Source organism: Saccopteryx leptura, chromosome 4 (assembly GCF_036850995.1).
Source record: "Saccopteryx leptura isolate mSacLep1 chromosome 4, mSacLep1_pri_phased_curated, whole genome shotgun sequence".
NCBI lineage: Eukaryota > Metazoa > Chordata > Mammalia > Chiroptera > Emballonuridae > Saccopteryx > Saccopteryx leptura.
This window is the reverse complement of record NC_089506.1, coordinates 218,218,819-218,238,903: the sequence shown is the minus strand read 5'-3', so window position 1 is coordinate 218,238,903 and position 20,085 is coordinate 218,218,819. Positions and strand designations below refer to the sequence as shown.

The following is a 20,085-nucleotide window of genomic DNA, read 5'->3' as shown; positions in this document are numbered from 1 at the left end:
AAAGGCAACGTGTCTGTTTATAGAAAGTTCAAATACTGGCAAAACTGAACGGTATTAGGGATGTACGGTGGGGTGGCAATAAAAACGATAAAGAAACACGAAGAGTCGATTGGTCAGATTAGTGATTTCCTTTGGGGAGAGAGGGAAGCTATGACGAGGCTTCTTGGGGGGTACGAGCAGTGTTTTATTTCTTGATCTGGATGCTGACTGCATAGCCATTCACTTGATAGTATTCATAACTATACATATGCTTTATGTACTTTTCTGTGAGTGTGCTTTATATTTGATCATTGGGAAAATAAAAAGAACTTACTACACCCCAGGGCAGGGGAGAGGTCGCAGCCAGCCAGAGCCCAAGGGAGCTAATTACCCGAGTTCCTGACACTCGTCGGTAGGACAGCCCTTCCGGGTAGTAGAAGTTGACCACAGTTCCGTAGGAATCCTCGCCCTCGTTCCACACAGTCACCGTCACGTTGAGCTCCAGAGAACTGCCCACCACCAGGGTCTGTACACTGGAGCGGGAAGGACAGCGCTTGGCCAGAGTCCACTGGGCAGAGACCGGAACTGGATCAGGGGCCGGGGCTGGATCAGGGGCCGGGGCTGGGGCAGGGGCCAGGGCTGGATCAGGGGCCGGGGCTGGATCAGGGGCCGGGGCTGGGGCAGGACCGTGGAAGTCATGAGCTGCGGGCTGACCGCATTCCAATCACCCCTTTGTGAGAGGGACGAAGGGGAACCCACCCTCACTTCTCATCCTGCGTCTGGGCAGGGAAGGGGGTAGAGCTCACCCTGAGAAGCTGAGGTTGACACTCAAGTCCCCTTCGCAGGGGCGATCAGGCCCGCAGTTCTTCTGAAAGGGGAGCTGCAGCAGGACAGGACTCTTCTCACTCACGCCTTAACCCGCTCCAAGCCCCGCCCCCGCCCCGGGGGCCCTCGTCCACACTGAGCATTACAGACCCACGCCCACACCAAGCCCCGCCCCCGGGGGCCCTCGTCCACACTGAGCATTACAGACCCACGCCCACACCAAGCCCCGCCCCCCGGGGGCCCTCGTCCACACTGAGCATTACAGACCCACGCCCACACCAAGCCCCGCCCCCCGGGGGCCCTCGTCCACACTGAGCATTACAGACCCACGCCCACACTAAGCCCCGCCCCCCGGGGGCCCTCGTCCACACTGAGCATTACAGACCCACGCCCACACCAAGCCCCGCCCCCCGGGGGCCCTCGTCCACACTGAGCATTACAGACCCACGCCCACACCAAGCCCCGCCCCGGGGGGCCCTCGTCCACACTGAGCATTACAGACCCACGCCCACACTAAGCCCCGCCCCCCGGGGGCCCTCGTCCACACTGAGCATTACAGACCCACGCCCACACCAAGCCCCGCCCCCCGGGGGGCCCTCGTCCACACTGAGCATTACAGACCCACGCCCACACCAAGCCCCGCCCCCCTGGGGGCCCTCGTCCACACTGAGCATTACAGACCCACGCCCACACCAAGCCCCGCCCCCCGGGGGCCCTCGTCCACACTGAGCATTACAGACCCACGCCCACACCAAGCCCCGCCCCCCGGGGCCCTCGTCCACACTGAGCATTACAGACCCACGCCCACACCAAGCCCCGCCCCCGGGGGCCCTCGTCCACACTGAGCATTACAGACCCACGCCCACACCAAGCCCCGCCCCCCTGGGGGCCCTCGTCCACACTGAGCATTACAGACCCACGCCCACACCAAGCCCCGCCCCCCGGGGGGGCCCTCGTCCACACTGAGCATTACAGACCCACACCCACACCAAGCCCCGCCCCGGGGGGCCCTCGTCCACACTGAGCATTACAGACCCACGCCCACACCAAGCCCCGTGCCAGGCACGGGCGAGCAGTGGGTGCCGGGAGGGGGCAGTTCGAATGCGAAGGAAAGCTGAGACAGGATCCTTGGCTTCCAGGAACATGAAGTTCAGTTGGGAAATCAAATCCAGCTCACACTGGAACAACTATTCAACAGACAGTATGAAGTGTCAATAATGGGGCGGCTTTCGGGTGGGGGGCGGGTAGGAAACGGAGAAACTACCAGTGGATTAGACCCGGTTCTTGCCCAGAGAGTAATTCCCAGAAAAGCACAGCGGTGGACACAGACTACTGCGCTTCCAGCCATGTGACATGTGGCATGTGGCATGTGACATGGCACCGCCATGATGTAGCAGGCGGCCAGAGGAGAAGAGACAGGTGCTGAGTGTGGACTTCAAGGGAAAGGGGGACAGGACTGGGGCTTTGGGGACTAGCGTCGATCTCTGGGGTGGAGGGAAGACGAGGCTTTCTAGGTGAGAGCTACAAGGTGCGCAGGAACGAGAAACGGCGGGAGGGACGTGAGCAATGAGAACCAGGGTGCACGTTGGGAGGAAGCGGGGGGCCGGCTGAAAGGCGAGCAGGGTCCCGGCGGGCGGGGTCTCGGGAACGGGGCGGCTGTGCTGGGCTTGATGGGGCTGCTGGACAGCTGGGAGCCACTGTAGCCCCTCATGCACCCCGAGCCCCGGGGAAGGCCAGCACCTCCCTGGGGCCCCCCTGGAAGACTCACGGCCGCGGTGAAGAGGTCCTGCGAGCCCAGAGCCAGCACCGGGCGGAGGTTCCGGAAGGAGGGGACGGGCTCCCCCACCAGGGAGAAGTTGAGGCGCAGGACGATGGGGCTCACCATGTCTTCCACGCAGTCCTGAGGGACAAGGGGCTTTTAAGAGCCCTTTCTTCTTCCCCTGGGGCCTCTCTCTGCCGGCTGCCTTCCCGTGGCCACACACAGTGTCCCAGCCGAGCATGGCGCCGGGTTCTCTGGCCCCGACTTCCCTCTCTCCCCGGCTCCGCGCCTCCCTCAGCAGGACTCGGGGACGCCAGGGGCTCGTCCTGGGCTCCCTCGCCGTCCACCGCCCCCTGTCCCAGGACCCAGAGTCCTCACGGGTAAGAGCAGCTTCACGGTTTCACAGTGATCTCCCAGCCCCAGGGTTTGTCTCCGAGCCAAAGTCCAGTGCTTGGTCTCTTCAAAAACGGCGCGAGAAATCAGCCGGCCTGGGTCCAACGCCAGATCGTACCGGACAGAGCTTCGGACGTCACCTGCAGCGGAGGACGAGGGCAGACGGAACGTGAAAGAGAAAGTCAAATATCCGCTTTCGGTTCATTCATGCGGTACGTATTTGCTGAGCGGCTCCTACGGGCCACGGACGGTCCCAGGTGTGGGGACAGGTGGGCAGGAGAGGGCAGGTCGAGGTGGTCCCCTGCCCTCGCGAAGGCCAGTCTGGGGAGGGAGACAAGCACATGACACACACGTCCGGCCTGATCAGCGCAAGGGGCCCTCAGAACGACCGACCGACCGAGGAGGGCTGGCTAACTCAGCGGGGGTTCCGAGACGCCCTCCCGAGTGGACCTTGTCCGAGCTCCGGTCTGAGGGTGAGTGGGTGTGGGGTGAAGACGGGGGAGGGGAGCGCCCCAGACCGTGGGGACAGGGGCTAAAACCGGAAGGGGGGAGGCCGGCGCCTTTACAAAGGTGTAGGGAGAGAGGGGGGTGGGATGAGGAGAGGTGAGGGGGGCAGGGAGGGGACCAGTCACTGAGCCGGTGATGGCGGGGGGGACTCTGGTCTTGGTCAGTGCAGGAAGGAGGGAGTCGAGAGGCGTTCAGCAGAGGAGCGAGGAGGCCAGGTGTGCACGTTGGAAGTAATCACTCTGGTTGCTCTCGGGGAGGAGCAAGGACAGGTGTGGGGACAGCTCCCCTTGTAGGCAGGGAAAAGAGAGGCCTCAAGGAAGGCAGAGACGTGGACAGACCGAGAGACGTGGACAGACTCCACGCTGATCCTGGAGACGGACCTACAGGCCCGGCCGGGCCGCGGGGAGAGCAGGGACCCGGGTTGCCCATACCGGCAGAAACGGCTGTGAAAGGAGATCTGGACTCCTGGGCCCATGCCGTCTGTCCGAGGACGGGGCTCGGGGACCTTGGGAGGGAGGGTGGGAGTCCTGAAGGAAGCTCACCCAGCTGATCACACGAGCTTTTCTGGATAGTCAAACAGACGGTGGCGGTCGCCGCGTCCTGGGGGGCGGGCGCCTCTACCACGCACTGGTACACGGCCTTCCCCACCTCGGAGGGGCTGAACCTGATGGCCACCCTCACGTTCAGCACTGGCAGGCTCCTGAGGGTACGGACAGGGCTGAGGACAGGGGGCCCGGGCCCTGGGAGGACCACCGGGAGGGGCAGCTGGGTGAATGAGACACAGAGCCAGCCAGCGGAGCAGGCTGAGGGGCGGGGAGTTCTCACCTGAGCAGCAGCACGTGCCCCCGGGCCCCCACGGCCAGGTCTGCCAGTCCGTCCAGGGTGAGATCCTGGCCCCCGCTCAGCGACTGCCCGAAGTGCTGGAGCCCAGGGGAGAGCTGGGAGCCCGCGATCCTCTGGGGGGGGGGGGGGAGAGTGGGAGTCAAGGGAGGTGATTGATGGGCAGCTTTGACAGGAAAGGTTCGGGAGGGAGGCTGCGGGGAACGCGGATCCCAACGGAGACATAGGAGAGGAGAGGTGACAGGGTCGGAATGGAGAGCGAGCAGAGTGAGGACCTCGGGGCGCCGGACAAAGACGGGGCGCTCTCTCGGGAGGGTGCAGGCGGACGACAAATGCAGAGCAGAACCGTGGGAACATAACGGACTTGTCTGCTCATCACTTGTATGTTTATTCATAATTATCGGATGAACGGCACTGCCACTGAGTACTATTTACAAGAAGCCCATGAAGTTGATTCATTATTGACCGTCTCACAGAAGGAAACTAAGGCTAACTAACTCCATCATTAGCCTAAAGCCACACACAGCTGGCCGGCCAGGCATCTGACACAAGCCTGCAGTCTCTTAACCGTTAAGCTGCCCTCAACGGATTAAAGTCTTAGCTGAGCCTGGTGAGACTCAGGGTAATAAGCCACTAACGGAAGGGGGGACGGCCCCCGCGAAGGCAGCGTCAGGAGGCGGGATCGGGTTGTTCGGAGACATAAAGAGGAGGCTGAAGACCGGGCGTCTCACCTGGCTGTGCGTGGGGCTGACGCCCCGCCTTGAAGTCCCATGGAATAGGTAGACAGCACCCCGGTTTTCCTCTTCTCCCGGGGCCCCGATGGCCACGTCCGTCAGCCTGTCCCCATTCACGTCCCCCAGAACTGTCAGGGCCGCCCCAAAGCGGCCCCAGGGGTGGCCTTGCTCCCCACGCAGAACAGCCTCACACTGCCACCTGGCCCTCTGCAGAACAAAACCAGTGCCAGTCCCCGACCCGGGCCACCCCGCCACCCCGCCACCCCACGCCCAGGCCCCACCCAGCCCAGGTCTCCTCGTCAGCCACTCACCCTTCGGGGCACGGGGCACACAGACACCCGGCCCCCATGGGTCGGCTCGTAGTAATGGGGAGCCCCGATGAGGACCAGGTCGGAGCTGCCATCTCTGTCCACGTCCACGGAGCAGAGGGAGGCCCCGAAGTAGGAGCCGATCTGGAGGGCAGAGCCTGAAGTCACCCTGCCTGCCCCTGCTAGAGGGCACCCCCTCTGGGCCGGGCCCTGCCTCTCCCCAGGCACCAGGATCTCCCCCCATGAGCTCCGAACCCCTCCTTCCCCTCCCTCTCTGCCCCTGGAGACCCCGCCGCCCTCTGTTCCTCCACACCCAACCTGGGTCCCTGTGACTTCAGCCTTCATCTTCCATTGCCCGGACTTCTGGGTGAAGATGACAACCTTCCCAGTGTGCTGATGGCGGGGGGCCCCCAGGACCAAGCTCTGCACCCCCTTCCAAAGGGCCAGCTCAGTGGAGTAACCTGAGCGGGCTTGGTCTCAGCATGATGGCTCCCCCCTGACCCCCCCAACCCGGCTCCTCCCCCCCCCATTCCCGCCCCTCCCAGGAAGCTCATCTCCCACCTGTCCTCACAACCAAAGCCTCTTCTCACCCAGGTAGGAGTCCCTCATGTCCACATTCTCCTGGGACATGTTGATGAAGGTGGGGCTCGTATTTGGGGGGTACACGAAGGCCCCTCCAGACCAGCTGAAGCTCCCCACAGCCCCCAGAGCGGGTCCGTCCTGGGAAGAAAGGATTCCAGGGCTGAGCAGGGAGAGGGAGAGGGGACAGCAATGCCAGAGCAATCCTCTCAATATCTGCCCACCCCTCGGGCCCTGTTCCGGTCAGCTCCATTGCCTCTCACCCGCGGCCCCAGAGTTAGGGTTCCTCAAACCCAACTGTGAAGCCACCACCCTACTGGCAAACCAAGATGGCTCCCTGTCACCAAGCCACTTAGAATGGCATCTAGGAGCCATCCCAGTCAAACCTGTGGAGTTACCCTCTGTTCCAAAACACAGCAAGCCTCTGGCCCGGACACCTGTCTCTCCTCTCTTTCTGGGACTCAACTCCTGTCTCTGGGAGAGTCAGCCTCAAGTCCCTCTTCTGCAAGGCTTCCTCGGTTCCCTTGGGGAGAGGCAGGCACTTCCTGCTCCACACAGACTGTTTACTTCTAAAACTTTTGATTGTGGATCATTTAGAAAAGACACAGATGTAGAAAGAAATATCTAATGAATCCATAAGTACCCATGACACAGCTTCAGGGATCAATTCATGACCAACCTTGTTTCATTTCTGCACCCCCCCCACTCTCTCCCCAAACTATTTTGAGGCAAACTCCTCCAGCTATTTTGAACACACACCTACTTTGGACAAGGCATGTTGTGTTGTTATGTCTTTGGTCTACACGTCTGGCCCTCCCCACCTCCGTAGCCATCTCCTTCCATGGCGTCCTTAGCTCACTCTGCTCCAGCTGTGCTGGTCCTTCTAGCTCTCTAGTGCAGTGACTCTGTTCCTGCCTCAGGACCTTTGCACTTGCCTTTTCCTCTATCTGGAGCAATCTCTCCCCAGATTTTTCCAGGGCTGGATCTTTCTTATCATTCAGCCTCAGCTGTTATTCCTCAGGCCTCCTCTGATCACCTCTCTTTATCCCGACACTGAGCACGATCGAAAGGTCTTTCCCACTGGATAATGACTACATGAGAGAAGGAACCTTGGCTATCCTGTTCTCTGCCCTGTTCCTGGCACCTGCATACACTCCCTGAATGTCTCACCCGAACAGATGGTGAGCTTGAGGGTAGGGTCTGCTTTCTTGTTTACTTCTGGGTCCCAGCTGCCAATCAAGGGCCGGCTGGCCCAGGCTCTTGCCTGAGGCTTGCTGTCAAGCACATGCTCCACCCACCGTTGTGAGTACTGAACTGAAGCCTTCTTGTGACATCTCATACTGGAAAGAGCTACTTGTCCTCGACTGGGTTCCTGTGGGGGAAACAGGTCGCAGAGGTCATGAGACCACAAGGACTCGGGGCCTGGGTTCTGGGGAGCAAGTCTGGGTGAGCTGTGAATGGGGCGCCGGACCTTCAGGACCTCGGCACAATCCAATTCCAAGACCTAAGCTCTGCCCCATTTACCCTCGACAGCAAAGATCTTCTCCTGCAGCTGCTTCTGGATGCTGCCAAGGGCGGCAAAGTTGTCCACCTTGAACACGTGGTCCTGCGAGGGGGCGGAGCCAATGGTGTTCAGCTCCTGCCTGGCGGTGCGCTCCTGGAAGGCATCTCCCACCTGCAGCGGAGAGGCGGCTGAGATGGAGCAGCCCAGCAGGCTTTCTGCGGGAGGGCGGGCGAGGTGCAGGCTGAGTCCGGGGGAGGCACGAGGAAGAGGAGGAGGGCGGGGAGGGGAGGAGGGGGAGGGGGAGAAGGAGGTACCCCGATGGCGGGAGGGGAGGAGGGGGAGGGGGAGAAGGAGGTACCCCGATGGCGTAGCGAATGATGCCGGCTTTCTCAGCCTGGGGGATGACGTCCCTGTACTCCAGGGGGTCTCTGTATTTCTGTCCGTCTGTGATAACAATGAGGATCTTCTTGGCACTTTTGCGGGCCCCGTTCTTACTGTGAAACAGCTCTTTCCTGGGAGGGTAGAAAAGGAGATGTGACTCCACTGAGACGGGATTGCTTCCGGAAAGAAATGGTTTGCAGTACGAGAGGCTCATCCGGAGAGACGGGGAGTCCTGGTGACCCCAGACTGTCGGCCATGTGAAGAAACTGATTCAGCCCTTTTTGGAAACCATACTGACACTAATTTGCAAGACCAATAATAAAGATACTCATATTCTTTGTTCCTAAATTCCACCCGCTATGGATCCTCATTCCCAGGAGGTGGTATGATTCTGAGTGGACGCTCTGGACTCAGACACCCTTGGGCAAGTGACTTTATCTCTCTGAGCCTCTGCCTCTCTCCAGGCACGATGAGGATACCAGATGTGCCACAGCTGGCCTCCAGCGGTGGCCCACAGTGAGCCACACCTGATTACCTTCCCACCGGCCAGGGAGGCTCTGGGACTAGCAGGAGGGGAGCTTACACCACAGTCTGGATGCCGGTGGCTGTGAAAGTCAGTCCCTTCAGCTGGACGATGGGGTCCAACAGGCTCCGAGGGCTCGGGCTGGCCCGGAACTTGGCAAAGGTGAAGTGGGCCGCCAGGAGGTTGGAGTACTGCATCAGCGAGAACTGCGGGGGGGGGGGGGGGGGGGGGGGGGGGAGGCAGGGGGAGGGCTGGGATCAGCAGGGCTCATTTCTGTGTTTAATGAGCATTTTGTTTCAGAACAATTTTGGGTTGACAAGCCACGGTCTATGTGTTTCTGAGGCTCAGCAAATATGCGCTGAAACCCAGAAGAAAAGAAAATGACCCAAAAAGAAAACCGGAAAATTGAAATCAAAGAAGGCTTCTTTTGTAGTTTACAGAGAATAACCTTGCTAACCACGTAATCGTTCAAGCTAAATTAAAAAAAAAAATTATAACACATGATACCAATTTTTAGGCTACACACATATACGAATGACCGGTTTAACATAAAGTAATAAAATGAAGATGTCGTGAGTTACATGGAAAACAGCAGAGAATCATCAATTACTCGGCCAAGGTACCTTCAGTCAAATTTTACAGCAAAATTATCTTATAGTGTTTTTGATGCTTTTAAGCAGCAAAAGCATTCTATTTTCTGTGGCCTGTGGGAACCTATTAAGTGCAATGGGGGAGCCGGCAGGGTTCAGGGCTCAGTCCCTGCCCTGGGACCACATCTTTCCCCGGGACCCTGGCTTCGTCGTGGCGCGGGCCCACTGAGCCAACAAGCCCAGCAGTGCTATCACCCCCTCCCAGGTTGTCCCCGCCCCAAAGCAGACCCTTCCCCATCCCACTCCCCAGGCTCAGGGGGGCCCCAGCCTTCACCAGGGTGTTGGTGCCCTCAAACTGGTCCATCACAGCTCTCACAAAGTCCTTCATCTGCTTAAAGTCGTTTTGGCCGATGCTGGCAGAGCCGTCGATCAGGAAGACAATGTCCATCTCTTCATTCGGACACTCTGCGGAGAGGGAGGAAAGAATCGGGGAGGCACGGGTGGGTCCCAGCCATCTCCGGGGACCCGGAGCCTTCCCACACCACAGAGTCAGGGCTTGCTCTCGGCGCAGGGCTCAGTTCCCACCCGCTTCCCACACCTTCCCACAGAGTCAGGGCTTGCTCTAGGCGCAGGGCTCAGTTCCCACCGGCTTCCCACTCCACAGAGTCAGGGCTTGCTCTCGGCGCAGGGCTCAGTTCCCACCTGCTTCCCACTCCACAGAGCCAGGGCTTGCTCTAGGCGCAGGGCTCAGTTCCCACCTGCTTCCCACTCCACAGAGTCAGGGCTTGCTCTCGGCGCAGGGCTCAGTTCCCACCTGCTTCCCACACCTTCCCACAGAGCCAGGGCTTGCTCTAGGCACAGGGCTCAGTTCCCACCGCTTCCCACTCCACAGAGTCAGGGCTTGCTCTCGGCGCAGGGCTCAGTTCCCACCCGCTTCCCACTCCACAGAGCCAGGGCTTGCTCTCGGCGCAGGACTCAGTTCCCACCGGCTTCCCACTCCACAGAGTCAGGGCTTGCTCTCGGCGCAGGGCTCAGTTCCCACCCGCTTCCCACTCCACAGAGCCAGGGCTTGCTCTCGGCGCAGGGCTCAGTTCCCACCTGCTTCCCACTCCACAGAGTCAGGGCTTGCTCTTGTCACAGGGCTCAGTTCCCACCTGCTTCCCACTCCACAGAGTCAGGGCTTGCTCTTGTCACAGGGCTCAGTTCCCACCGGCTTCCCACTCCACAGAGCCAGGGCTTGCTCTCGGCGCAGGGCTCAGTTCCCACCCGCTTCCCACACCACAGAGTCAGGGCTTGCTCTCGGCGCAGGGCTCAGTTCCCACCCGCTTCCCACGCCCTCGCCCTCCGCAGGGGAGACCCAAATCGGTCGGCCCAGCCCCCTGTCCCCTCGGCACAGTCCCTGTCGCGCCCCTCCTCCCACAAGGCCTGGAAAGGGGAAGGAGGAAGTCGAAGACAGAGGCCCAGTGGGTTCCTCAGTCACTTAGTTAACAAAATGTTCACTAGTTATTGGATACAGCACGCTCTGCAGTGAAACAGGGCACAGGAACTTAGGCAAGGAGTTCAGGGTGCGCAGCCTGCAGCCAGCGTGCCTGGTGCCAGTCAGCTCCAGCGCCCAGGCGGGGCCGAGCCAGGCAAGTTAGGTAACTTCACTGGGCTGCAGTGTTCCCCATCTGTAAAATGGGGATATTCACAGTGCCTACCACGTGGGATTATTGCAAGGGTAAAAAGAATTCATACGAACACAAAGTGTTTAAGACAGGGCATGCCCCCCCCCCCCCAGTAAGGGGTAGCACCACATGCCGGGCATCGTTCTAGGCCCGAGGAAGGACACATTTGCAGTGGATGCTGGGCGTGCCACCAAGAGCTCGTCCCCACCAGGGCAGAAGCGCTCATCTGGCTGTCCGTGGCTCCCAGTTGAGTCTCTTCCCAGGAATCACCCCCGTCAAAAGGGAGCTGCCTTGCCCACAGTCCCGCCTCCTATGCTGGGGACACCCTGGATCGGGGCCACCTGGATCCGGCCACACTCCGCTCCGAGAGCTCTAAGCTCGGTCCTCCAGGCTGAGACCTCTGTGCGGACACTGCGGTACAGCCTCCCCCACTGCCCAGCCCTGCTCTCTCCCCCTCTCGCAGGGACTGCTTCCAGGAGCATTCCCAAAGGAGCCTCAGAGTCCGTTCCCAGGGAAACGTGACAGAAGATGGTCTCTTTAAAAAGAAAGACACCCTCCCTGCCCTTGTGAAGTCCACGCTGTAACAGAGAGCCACACCATAGGCACATGAGCACAGGAGCACGAGACCTGCCGATTGTTCCCAGACCCGTGTGTGTGGGGGTGGGGGGTGGGGGGGCTCGCGAGCCCCAGCTGTTACCTCTGCCAGCGCCCCACGAGACCTGCCGATTGTTCCCGATTGTTCCCAGACTCGTGTGTGTGTGTGTGTGTGTGGGGGGCTGCTCGCGAGCCCCAGCTGTTACCTCCACCAGCGCCCCACGAGACCTGCCGATTGTTCCCAGACCCGTGTGTGTGTGTGTGGGGGGGCTGCTCGCGAGCCCCAGCTGTTACCTCCGCCAGCGCCCCACATCCGGTGCTGCTCCCAGGGTGGTGGGAGGTCAGGCCCCCCAGCTGTGGGTGAGCTGAGCTGCCGCAGCTCCGCCCCCATCCGCCCACCCAGCCAGCTGGTGCCCAGGAGACCAGGGAGGTCCCGTCCCTCCCCCTAGTCCTCCTGGAAGATAGGAAACTCAGGTACCCGCTGGGCAGGCTCAGAGGCCCTCAGCTGCCCCCCTTCTGGCCGTAATCCCCCACAGCTGGGTAGCTGCTGTCGCCACGCCTTGCACTTGTGCCCACGTTTTTTATAGCTTCATCACAAAACCACCGCTCACACCCTCTCTCAGGCCAAGCAAGCTCCCTCGTGTCGATGTGGTTCCTGTTACTGTATCCACGGGGCTTCCCCCTGCAGACACCTGGCTCTAGCTGGGCGAGTTCTGGAAAAGGACCGCTGACGCTGGAACTCCTCCACCTCCTGACAAGTAGTTACTCGCCCGTTTTCTCGTCTGTGAATGGGGGTCACCCTGCCCACCACCCAGGATCTTGTGAGGGCGCAGCATGGTCCGGCAGCCAGCACTGCCTGGCACGCGTCCCTCCAGTCAGGCAAACCTGCCTCGTTTGCCTCGGGGTTACGCGCCATGTCCCCCGTGTCATCAGGCATCCCCCCTCATGAGCCCTGGGTACATCTAGAAGACATTTACCTTCTGGTGTTTAAATGCCACCTTCCCTACCCTGGCTGCACAGACACCCCAGGCAGGGCACGGTGCCCCCAGAGTCCTGATCACCACCCTGCTCCGCCCTCTCTGTTCCCTCCGCAGCCTCTGCTCTCCCAATTTGGTTGGGGGTGGGGGTGGGGGTGGGTAGATTTCTGCCGCTGCTTCACCTTTGGCTAAAAGTCCACCATGCCTGTCACTGTCACCATGGCTTCTCTGGTCCAACACATTGTTCTCAGTCAGCACCTGGCGTGGCCCTCACTTGCGCCTATTTATTGTCTGTGGCCTCAGAGGGGGCCGTTGCTAGCTTCGCCCTGGTCCACACGGTCCTCGCGTGCATCAGTCACAGTGACTATCACATGTTATATTTAGCTCCATTTTACCAAGAAGGAGCCTGAGGCCCAGGGAGCGAAGCTTCAGCGCCGAGGCCACAGAGGCTGCGCTTGCGCAGAGAGGCGCCCCCGCCCTGCGCCCAGGCACCCTTCTCTGTGGGAGACCTCCGGGCCGGCAAAACTGGGCTGCACACTTGCCACGGCCCTATGATTTGCTCCCCTAGGAAGGGGCAGAGTTCATCTGGGGGTGCCTGGCAGCCAGCAGGCTGAGGCCTCAGGGAGGACCACCGCACCCGCCAGCGCAGAGGCGGAGCCGGCTTCACGCTCCGCCCACTTCTCGGTGCCGACAGGTGCTCCGCGCAGAATCGCCGTCTCTAAGAGACCTACCAGGCAGCGCAGCGGGGACCCTCCGGATGATCTGCAGCTGGGAGCCCAACAGGAGGCAGGAACCTTTTACGTACATGTTCTCCCCACAGGCTCGGTGCGCCGTGGGGCCGCAGGCCTGGGTGCAGAGGCCTGTGTAGGCAGCGTGGCCCCAGAACACTCCCCTCTGCTCCCCCAGCCCCAGCCGCCTCTGGTCCCCGGGTCCTCCTGACCCTCCTGTGACCCAGGGAAACTCACCAACAGCCAGGAGCGGTTCATCGCGGCCACTAAGGACAGGCCCAGGGACATGTTCACAGCCTCTGGGGGGACTGCGAGGGCAGACACACAGGGTCACACTCACAGGCACCCCCCCCCCCTCCATGTGCAGGGAGAGGGAACTCCGGGTGCAGGTGAGCTTAGGGCCCGGGTTCCCAGGGCAGGTCACTCACCGTGCAGCGGGACAGGCCGACACAGGCCGGTGGTGACATCACAATCATACAGCCCGCCTGTTTGGTTGGCTGCCACCACCTCCAGGGGCGCTCCCACCACGAGTCTGGAGGCACAACCATGACATACAGTGGCAGGCAGGGTGGGGGCGCGGGGCACTCCGGGTGTGCAGAACTCCGGGGTTTGCTCTTGGCATTTGGGAGACCATTCATAAACCAGGGCCCGAGGTTAACCCGCAAGTATGGAGAACCATGCTGGACTCGTGTGTGTGCTCGTGTGTGCACGCGCACAAATATACGAATATACATGCGTTTATGCATACAAATGGTTTGAGTTTTGTTTTTGTTTTTTTTTCACATTCACCAAAAATAAAACCATTCAAGGCCCTGGCCAGTTGGCTCAGTGGTAGAGCGTCGGCCTGGCGTGCAGGAGTCCCAGGTTCAATTCTTGGCCAGGGCACACAGGAGAGGCGCCCATCTGCTTCTCTACCCCTCCCCCTCTCCTTCCTCTCTGTCTCTCTCTTCCCCTCCTGCAGCCAGGGCTCCATTGGAGCAAAGTTGGCCCGGGTGCTGAGGATGGCTCTGTGGCCTCTGCCTCAGGTGCTAGAATGGCTCTGGTTGCAACAGAGCGATGCCCCAGATGGGCAGAGCATCGCCCCCTGGTGGGCATGCCGGGTGGATCCCGGTCGGGTGCATGCGGGAGTCTTTCTGACTGCCTCCCCGTTTCCAACTTCAGAATAATACAAAAAAAGAAGAAAAAAAAACATTCAAAACAAGCCAGTATTTCCCAACTCTGGGACAGCACATTCTGTCTCCGGGTTGCCAGCCTGAGAAATAGATCGCCCAAGTTAAACAGGAAATTCTCCTGAAGCTTTCAAAACAAATAGACGACTCTGTAATTAATTAGACAAAAAATGTAAACGACTTAAATTGGACAATTTAAAACAACTATATCAGGATCCGTATCTGTATCTATAGTCTTATCATTGCAATGGTGACGGGAGTCGGGGCGGCCTACCTAGATCTGCCAAACTGGGCCACGCTCTGCCCAAAGCCTGCTCCGTCCTCTCGGAAGACCGTGGGCTCTTCCACATCCAAGTTGAATCCGTGATAAGAAGCCAGAACTGAGGAATGTGGGGTGGGGCGGGAAAGCCGGTCAGAGAAGCCCCACTTCCTGGACCCCGGACTGCTCACCTCGGTGCCCACCCTGCTCCGGCCCTGGCTTCCCAGCTGCCCAGCTGTTTTTTTCCTGATTTGCCAGCTGTGTGTTTCTGGTTCCTCTCCCTCCCTTAAAAATAATCAAAGCACAATGCAACGGACAACAGTCCAGAGAAACGGCCTGACCTGCGGTGGCGCAGTGGGTAAAAGTGTCGACTTCGTATACTGAGGTCACTGGTTCGAAACCCTGGGCTTGCCTGGTCAAGGCACATGGGAGTTGATGCTTTCTGCTCCTCCCCCCTCTTCTCTCTTTCTCTCTCTCTCTCTCTTCCCCCCCCCCCCCGTCTCTGACTCCTCTCTCTAAAAAATGAATAAATAAAATCTAAAAAAAAAAAAATGGCTAAAAAATAGTCCAGAGAAATGCCCCTTCAAGGACCCACAAGAGGGAATCTATAATCTGAAATGAGGCCTGTCACCTTCTAGTATATTAGATCAGGAATGTCTTTTAAAGATCCAATGACCACAGGTTTACTGTCTAAATGGGGACCCTCTGAGAGTCAAAGGGACACCATCAATAGTTACACCAGGGATATTGGGACTGCCCCCCGCCCCGGGCAAGCCAGAGCATAGAGTCACTCTATCAAAGACAGTTCCTGCTTCATCTCCTCATTATACAGAGGCCCTCAGGTCCAGATTGGAGAACACACTTAGAATTCCGTGGTTATTTGAATTCTGTGTCTCCCGTGTCCCTCTGCCTTGGTGGCAGGCTCCAAGGGGGCAAGGGCTGCCTCTGTCTTTCCTGGGGGCCTGGTGCCCGCCTGGCCTTTGGCAGGGGACTGATTCCTATTTGTTGAGTGACCCAGAACTGCACAGTCGATGGCACAGCCAGGAGTCCAGCCCTCTCCCCTGATCCTTAACTGGTCATCGTCTCTTCCTTAAGCTCGAAAGCTTTGGGGAAGCCCACATCTCACGAGCCCTTTCCTGCCCTGCTCTGCCCTGCCCTACCCCTGTCCTGCCCTTTCCTGCCCTGCCCTACCCCTGCCCTGCCCTACCCCTGCCCTGCCCTGCCCCTGCCCTGCCCTTTCCTGCCCTGCCCTGCCCTACCCCTGCCCTGCCCTTTCCTGCCCTGCCCTACCCCTGCCCTGCCCTACCCCTGCCCTGCCCTTTCCTGCCCTGCCCTGCCCTTTCCTGCCCTGCCCTGCCCTGCCCCTGCCCTGCCCTGCCCTACCCCTACCCTGCCCTGCCCCTGCCCTGCCCCTGCCCTGCCCCTGCCCTGCCCTGCCCTACCCCTACCCTGCCCTGCCCTGCCCTGCCCTACCCCTACCCTGCCCTGCCCTGCCCTGCCCTACCCTACCCCTACCCTGCCCTGCCCTGCCCTGCCCTGCCCCTGCCCTGCCCTGCCCTGCCCTGCCCTGCCCTACCCCTACCCTGCCCCTACCCTGCCCCTACCCTGCCCCGCCCTGCCCTGCCCTGCCCTACCCCTACCCTGCCCCTACCCTGCCCTGCCCTGCCCTACCCCTACCCTGCCCCTACCCTGCCCCGCCCTGCCCTGCCCTGCCCTGCCCTACCCTGCCCTACCCCTGCCCTGCCCCTGCCCTGCCCCTGCCCCTGCCCTGCCCTGCCCTGCCCTGCCCCTGCCCCTGCCCTGCCCTGCCCTGCCCTGCCCCTGCCCTGCCCTGCACTGCCCCTGCCCTGCCTTGCCCTGCCCTGCCCCTGCCCTGCCCCTGCCCTGCCCTGCCCCTGCCCTGCCCTGCCCTGCCCTGCCCCTGCCCTGCCCCTACCCCTGCCCTGCCCTGCCCCTGCCCTGCCCTGCCCTGCCCTGCCCCTGCCCTGCCCCTACCCCTGCCCTACCCCTGCCCTGCCCCTGCCCTGCCCTGCCCCTGCCCTGCCCTGCCCCTGCCCTGCCCCTGCCCCTGCCCTGCCCCTGCCCTGCCCTGCCCCTGCCCTGCCCTGCCCTGCCCCTGCCCTGCCCTGCCCCTGCCCTGCCCTGCCCTGCCCTGCCCCTGCCCTGCCCTGCCCTGCCCTGCCCCTGCCCTGCCCCTACCCCTGCCCTACCCCTGCCCTGCCCCTGCCCTGCCCTGCCCCTGCCCTGCCCCTGCCCTACCCCTGCCCTGCCCCTGCCCCTGCCCTACCCCTGCCCTGCCCCTGCCCTACCCCTGCCCTGCCCCTGCCCCTGCCCTGCCCCTGCCCTGCCCTGCCCCTGCCCTGCCCTGCCCCTGCCCCTGCCCTGCCCTGCCCTGCCCTGCCCCTGCCCTGCCCCTACCCCTGCCCTACCCCTGCCCTGCCCCTGCCCTGCCCTGCCCCTGCCCTGCCCTGCCCCTGCCCTACCCCTGCCCTGCCCCTGCCCCTGCCCTACCCCTGCCCTGCCCCTGCCCTACCCCTGCCCTGCCCCTGCCCCTGCCCTGCCCCTGCCCTGCCCTGCCCCTGCCCTGCCCTGCCCCTGCCCCTGCCCTGCCCTGCCCTGCCCTGCCCCTGCCCTGCCCCTACCCCTGCCCTACCCCTGCCCTGCCCCTGCCCTGCCCTGCCCCTGCCCTGCCCTGCCCCTGCCCTGCCCCTGCCCCTGCCCTACCCCTGCCCTGCCCTGCCCCTGCCCTGCCCTGCCCTGCCCCTGCCCTGCCCTGCCCCTGCCCTGCCCTGCCCTGCCCCTGCCCTGCCCTGCCCTGCCCTGCCCCTGCCCTGCCCCTGCCCTGCCCTGCCCCTGCCCTGCCCCTGCCCTGCCCTGCCCTGCCCCTGCCCTGCCCTGCCCCTGCCCTGCCACCCGGTCCCTCCAGAACCCAAGTGCTCTCTGGACTGCAGAGTCGACTCAAAGCCCAAGACAAGGGAAGCTCTATGGAGGCCAAGCTCCACACTGGGCAGTGACAGGGAGGGCCCATCACCTAAACCCAGGGTCCAGGAAGAGGCCAGATGTCCAGGGTCCTGGGAGCCTGCTACGGCCACACGCAAGGGAGCCTCATGTCCTACATCTTTCCGTCAAAGAATAATTCTGCTGCTGAGTTTGAAAGCAGCCCTCGTGATCAGACTAGAAGGCAAGGTCTCAGTCTCAAGTGCCTCGGAGGCCAGGCAGGTGACATCAGTGAGTCCAGGGTGGATGTGAGAACCAGAGAAGGACGGACACTGACAGACTGTGGTCCTTCCAAAGGGGGCAGCCACCACTGGGCTCTAGAACCCAAAGCTGTGAGACCTTCCCATTTCTCAAGAGAAACTGGAAATCTGGATTTCTGTGTGAGATCTGATTTCTAAGGGACACACGCTAATTTTTAAGTGACACGTGGTTGTGGTCCTGATATCATGTCAACTTCCAAAGTATCCTCTTGGCAGCCATGGGACAGCCGACCCGAAGTCTAGACTCGGGGGCAATGCAGGACCAAGCAGGTGGTATCCAACCTCCTCCCCTCTCTGGTGGCTCCCGGGGCCTTCCCCTCCCGGGGTGGTGGGGCTCCCGGGGCCTTCCCCTCCCGGGGTGGTGGGGCTCCCGGGGCCTTCCCCTCCCGGGGTGGTGGGCTGACTCCTCTCAGCACACAGTGCCCACACTGGGCCCCGCAGGAGGGAGAGGGGGTGCAGTGCCAGCTCATCCTCTGCCCAGACCTAACCCACCAGCCCGGCTTCCCTCCTCAGATGCCAAGCCATTCCCCCGTTCACATCAGACGTGGACACCGGGCCCCTCCCTGGTCTTTGGCTCTCTGAGAGCTATCTGAGCCGACCACCAGCCCCAGCCTGCCTCACTAGATAAAGACCCCCATCCAGGCTTCTCCCAGCCCGAGGGCCCCGCTCACCGCCCAGGAGAAGCACCGCTCCAAGGGCCATCGCCGAGCAGCGCACGGAAGGAGAAGTCTAGGGCTGACCAGCAGAGCTCCGGGAGATGCCTGGTATCGGGGGGAAGAGTTAAAATAACTACTCAGGGCCTTGAAGTGGCGGGGGCAGGGCCCATGGAGGAAGTCCTTGGTTAATCGTAGGACGGAGAGGCGGGGGCAAAAAGCCAAAGACACCCTTGCAGAAAATCCCCCACACTTTCCCCCACCAGCACCTCCAAGGCTCTGGCTCCAGCCTCCAGGGTCCTGGCCTTCGGAAGACCGCCGTCCCCCCCCCCAGCCCTCGTGACCCAATTGGTACCGGGAGTAGCTTTCTGGTAGGTCCCGGGTAGCCTCAGAAAGCAGGCGACATTTGCGTGGAAGGGGTGGTGCAGATAGCTGTGTGAGCCTTACTATGCAGATGGGAACCTGGAGGGGGTGAACCACCCCTTAGGTAGCAAGGGGGGGGGGAGAGGGTGGAGGGACACAGAGGAGGGTGTTATTTTTGTTTGTTTGTTTTTTTACAGGGACAGAGAGAGAGAGAGAGCCAGAGAGAGGGATAGATAGGGACAGACAGACAGGAACGGAGAGATGAGAAGCATCAATCATCAGTTTTTTGTTGCGACACCTTAGTTGTTCATTGATTGCTTTCTCATATGTTCCTTGACCGCGGGCCTTCAGTAGACTGAGTAACCCCTTGCTGGAGCCAGCGACCTTGGGTCCAAGCTGGTGAGCTCTTTGCTCAAGCCAGATGAACCTGCGCTCAAGCTGGCGACCTCGGGGTCTCGAACCTGGGTCCTCCGCATCCCAGTCCGACGCTCTGTCCGCTGCGCCACCACCTGGTCAGGCTAGAGGGTGTTATTATTATTATTATTTTTTAAAGATTTTATTTATTTATTATAGAGAGGGGAGGGGGGGAGGAGCAGGAAGCATCAACTCCCATATGTGCCTTGACCAGGCAAGCCCAGGGTTTCCAGGTTGACGCTTTATCCACTGCGCCACCACAGGTCAGGCTAGAGGGTGTTATTTTTAAAGGCAGACCCCCACTTGCCTTGGCCGGGTAGCTCAGTTGCTTCAAGTGTTGTCTCCACACTCCAAGGTTGCGGGTCGATCCCTGGTCAGGTGGCACACAAGCATAACCAAGGAGCGCATGAATCAGTGGAACAACAAATCGATGCTTCTCTCCTGTCTCTCTAAAAATCTATTTAAAATAAATAAATAAATAAAAGCAGACCCCCTTGAGAGGAGAATGGCTAACCAAACTGGTAAAATCAGACAATGGACTTACTAGTGAGCAGCAGGTAACGGATCCATGTGACAACATGGACGGATCTCGACACGATCATGAAATGAACGAGGCCAGACACCGGAGCGCGTCAGGCGGGATTCTCTCTCCAGATGTCGTCCATGAAGACAGAAATCAGAAGAGCGATGGCCTCTACTGGGGTGGGGAGGGAACCTCAAGTATTTTTTAAATCTAACATTCAGCACTGGCTATGTTAACATTTGTTAAATCAGGGAGGGATAGATAAATAATAAGCAGTGGCTATTTTTTTTTCTCTGTAATTATATGCATGCTTTAAGTATCACACAGGTAAGCACAAATAAATATTTTGTAAAAATGTGAATAAAGGTCCGATATATAAAAGCCCAGCAGCCTGACCTGTGGTGGTGCAGTGGATAAAGCGTCAACCTGGAAATGCTGAGGTCGCGGGTTCGAAACCCTGGGCTTGCCTGGTCAAGGCACATATGGGAGTTGATGCTTCCAGCTCCTCCCCCTTCTCTCTCTCTTCTCTGTCTTTCCTCTCTAAAATGAATGAGTAAAT

General features: G+C 60.6%; 1 protein-coding gene across 6 annotated transcripts in view; it reads right to left on the bottom strand.

Moving 5' to 3' along the window:
• The window catches only part of ITGAD (integrin subunit alpha D), a 32,489-nt gene extending 14,129 nt beyond the window's left edge, over nucleotides 1–18,360 (bottom strand). For 3 of the 6 annotated variants that reach the window (XM_066383334.1, XM_066383336.1, XM_066383337.1), the window contains exons 1-20: nucleotides 18,245–18,360; nucleotides 14,332–14,437; nucleotides 13,317–13,420; nucleotides 13,126–13,196; nucleotides 12,892–13,006; nucleotides 9,257–9,387; nucleotides 8,393–8,538; nucleotides 7,787–7,940; nucleotides 7,449–7,599; nucleotides 7,223–7,296; nucleotides 5,936–6,065; nucleotides 5,664–5,806; nucleotides 5,349–5,489; nucleotides 5,035–5,244; nucleotides 4,289–4,419; nucleotides 4,006–4,163; nucleotides 2,942–3,096; nucleotides 2,573–2,704; nucleotides 786–859; nucleotides 371–512 (exon numbers count right to left, since the gene is read on the bottom strand). In XM_066383334.1, the coding sequence (XP_066239431.1) occupies nucleotides 371–512; nucleotides 786–859; nucleotides 2,573–2,704; nucleotides 2,942–3,096; nucleotides 4,006–4,163; nucleotides 4,289–4,419; nucleotides 5,035–5,244; nucleotides 5,349–5,489; nucleotides 5,664–5,806; nucleotides 5,936–6,065; nucleotides 7,223–7,296; nucleotides 7,449–7,599; nucleotides 7,787–7,940; nucleotides 8,393–8,538; nucleotides 9,257–9,387; nucleotides 12,892–13,006; nucleotides 13,126–13,196; nucleotides 13,317–13,420; nucleotides 14,332–14,437; nucleotides 18,245–18,275 (2,499 nt within the window). In that variant the 5' untranslated portion in view covers nucleotides 18,276–18,360. Of the gene's footprint in view, nucleotides 1–370; nucleotides 513–785; nucleotides 860–2,572; nucleotides 2,705–2,941; nucleotides 3,097–4,005; nucleotides 4,164–4,288; nucleotides 4,420–5,034; nucleotides 5,245–5,348; nucleotides 5,490–5,663; nucleotides 5,807–5,935; nucleotides 6,066–7,222; nucleotides 7,297–7,448; nucleotides 7,600–7,786; nucleotides 7,941–8,392; nucleotides 8,539–9,256; nucleotides 9,388–11,477; nucleotides 11,521–11,661; nucleotides 11,736–11,759; nucleotides 11,847–12,891; nucleotides 13,007–13,125; nucleotides 13,197–13,316; nucleotides 13,421–14,331; nucleotides 14,438–18,244 lie in introns of those variants that run through there. The other 3 variants (XM_066383339.1, XM_066383340.1, XM_066383338.1) reach the window with 3 other exon arrangements.
• Between the last annotated feature and the right edge of the window lie 1,725 nt (nucleotides 18,361–20,085).